Here is a 481-nt window from a genome sequence, read left to right as displayed (position 1 = left end):
AGCAAGGGGAAGAGAATCCACGAGAGGTACCGAAAAGCCATCTGGGGAGGGAACCACAGCCACCAAAATCAACCAGGAACGTGCCGGAGCCGCATCCCGGCGCTCACCCGGCTCCAGTGAAGGTGCTACACGCCTGTTCCACCACCACCCGCCCCAAATCCTGGTGGAACTGGGGAAGGTGAAGCCTGGAGACACACACCGAGGTGTTTGGCCAAGCCAAGAGGTGTCAAGGTGTTGGCCAAGCCAAGAGGTGCCAAGGTGTTTGTTTGGCCAAGCCAAGAGGCACCAAGGTGTTTGTTTGGCCAAGGCAGGAGGCACCAGGGTGTTTGTTTGGCCAAGCCAGGAGGCACCAAGGTGTTGGCCAAGCCAAGAGTTGCCAAGGTGTTGGCCAAGCCAAGAGGTGTCAAGGTGTTTGGCCAAGCCAAGAGGTGTCAAGGTGTTTGTTTGGCCAAGCCAAGAGGAGCCAAGGTGTTGGTTTGGC

General features: G+C 57.8%; 1 protein-coding gene across 1 annotated transcript in view; it reads right to left on the bottom strand.

The window, feature by feature from the left end:
* Positions 1-5: 5 nt before the first annotated feature.
* CLPTM1 (CLPTM1 regulator of GABA type A receptor forward trafficking) overlaps positions 6-481 on the bottom strand; it is a gene marked incomplete at both ends in the record, with an annotated part of 2,492 nt that continues 2,016 nt past the window's right edge. Inside the window, one exon of the mRNA XM_010166527.1 lies at positions 6-41. Within this exon, the coding sequence (XP_010164829.1) occupies positions 6-41 (36 nt within the window). The remainder of the gene's footprint in view (positions 42-481) is intronic.

The sequence above is a fragment of the Antrostomus carolinensis genome, unplaced genomic scaffold (assembly GCF_000700745.2).
Source record: "Antrostomus carolinensis isolate BGI_N321 unplaced genomic scaffold, ASM70074v2 scaffold38194, whole genome shotgun sequence".
Taxonomy (NCBI): Eukaryota; Metazoa; Chordata; class Aves; order Caprimulgiformes; family Caprimulgidae; genus Antrostomus; species Antrostomus carolinensis.
The sequence above is the reverse complement of the archived record's forward strand: the minus strand, read 5'-3'. Positions and strand labels throughout refer to the sequence as shown.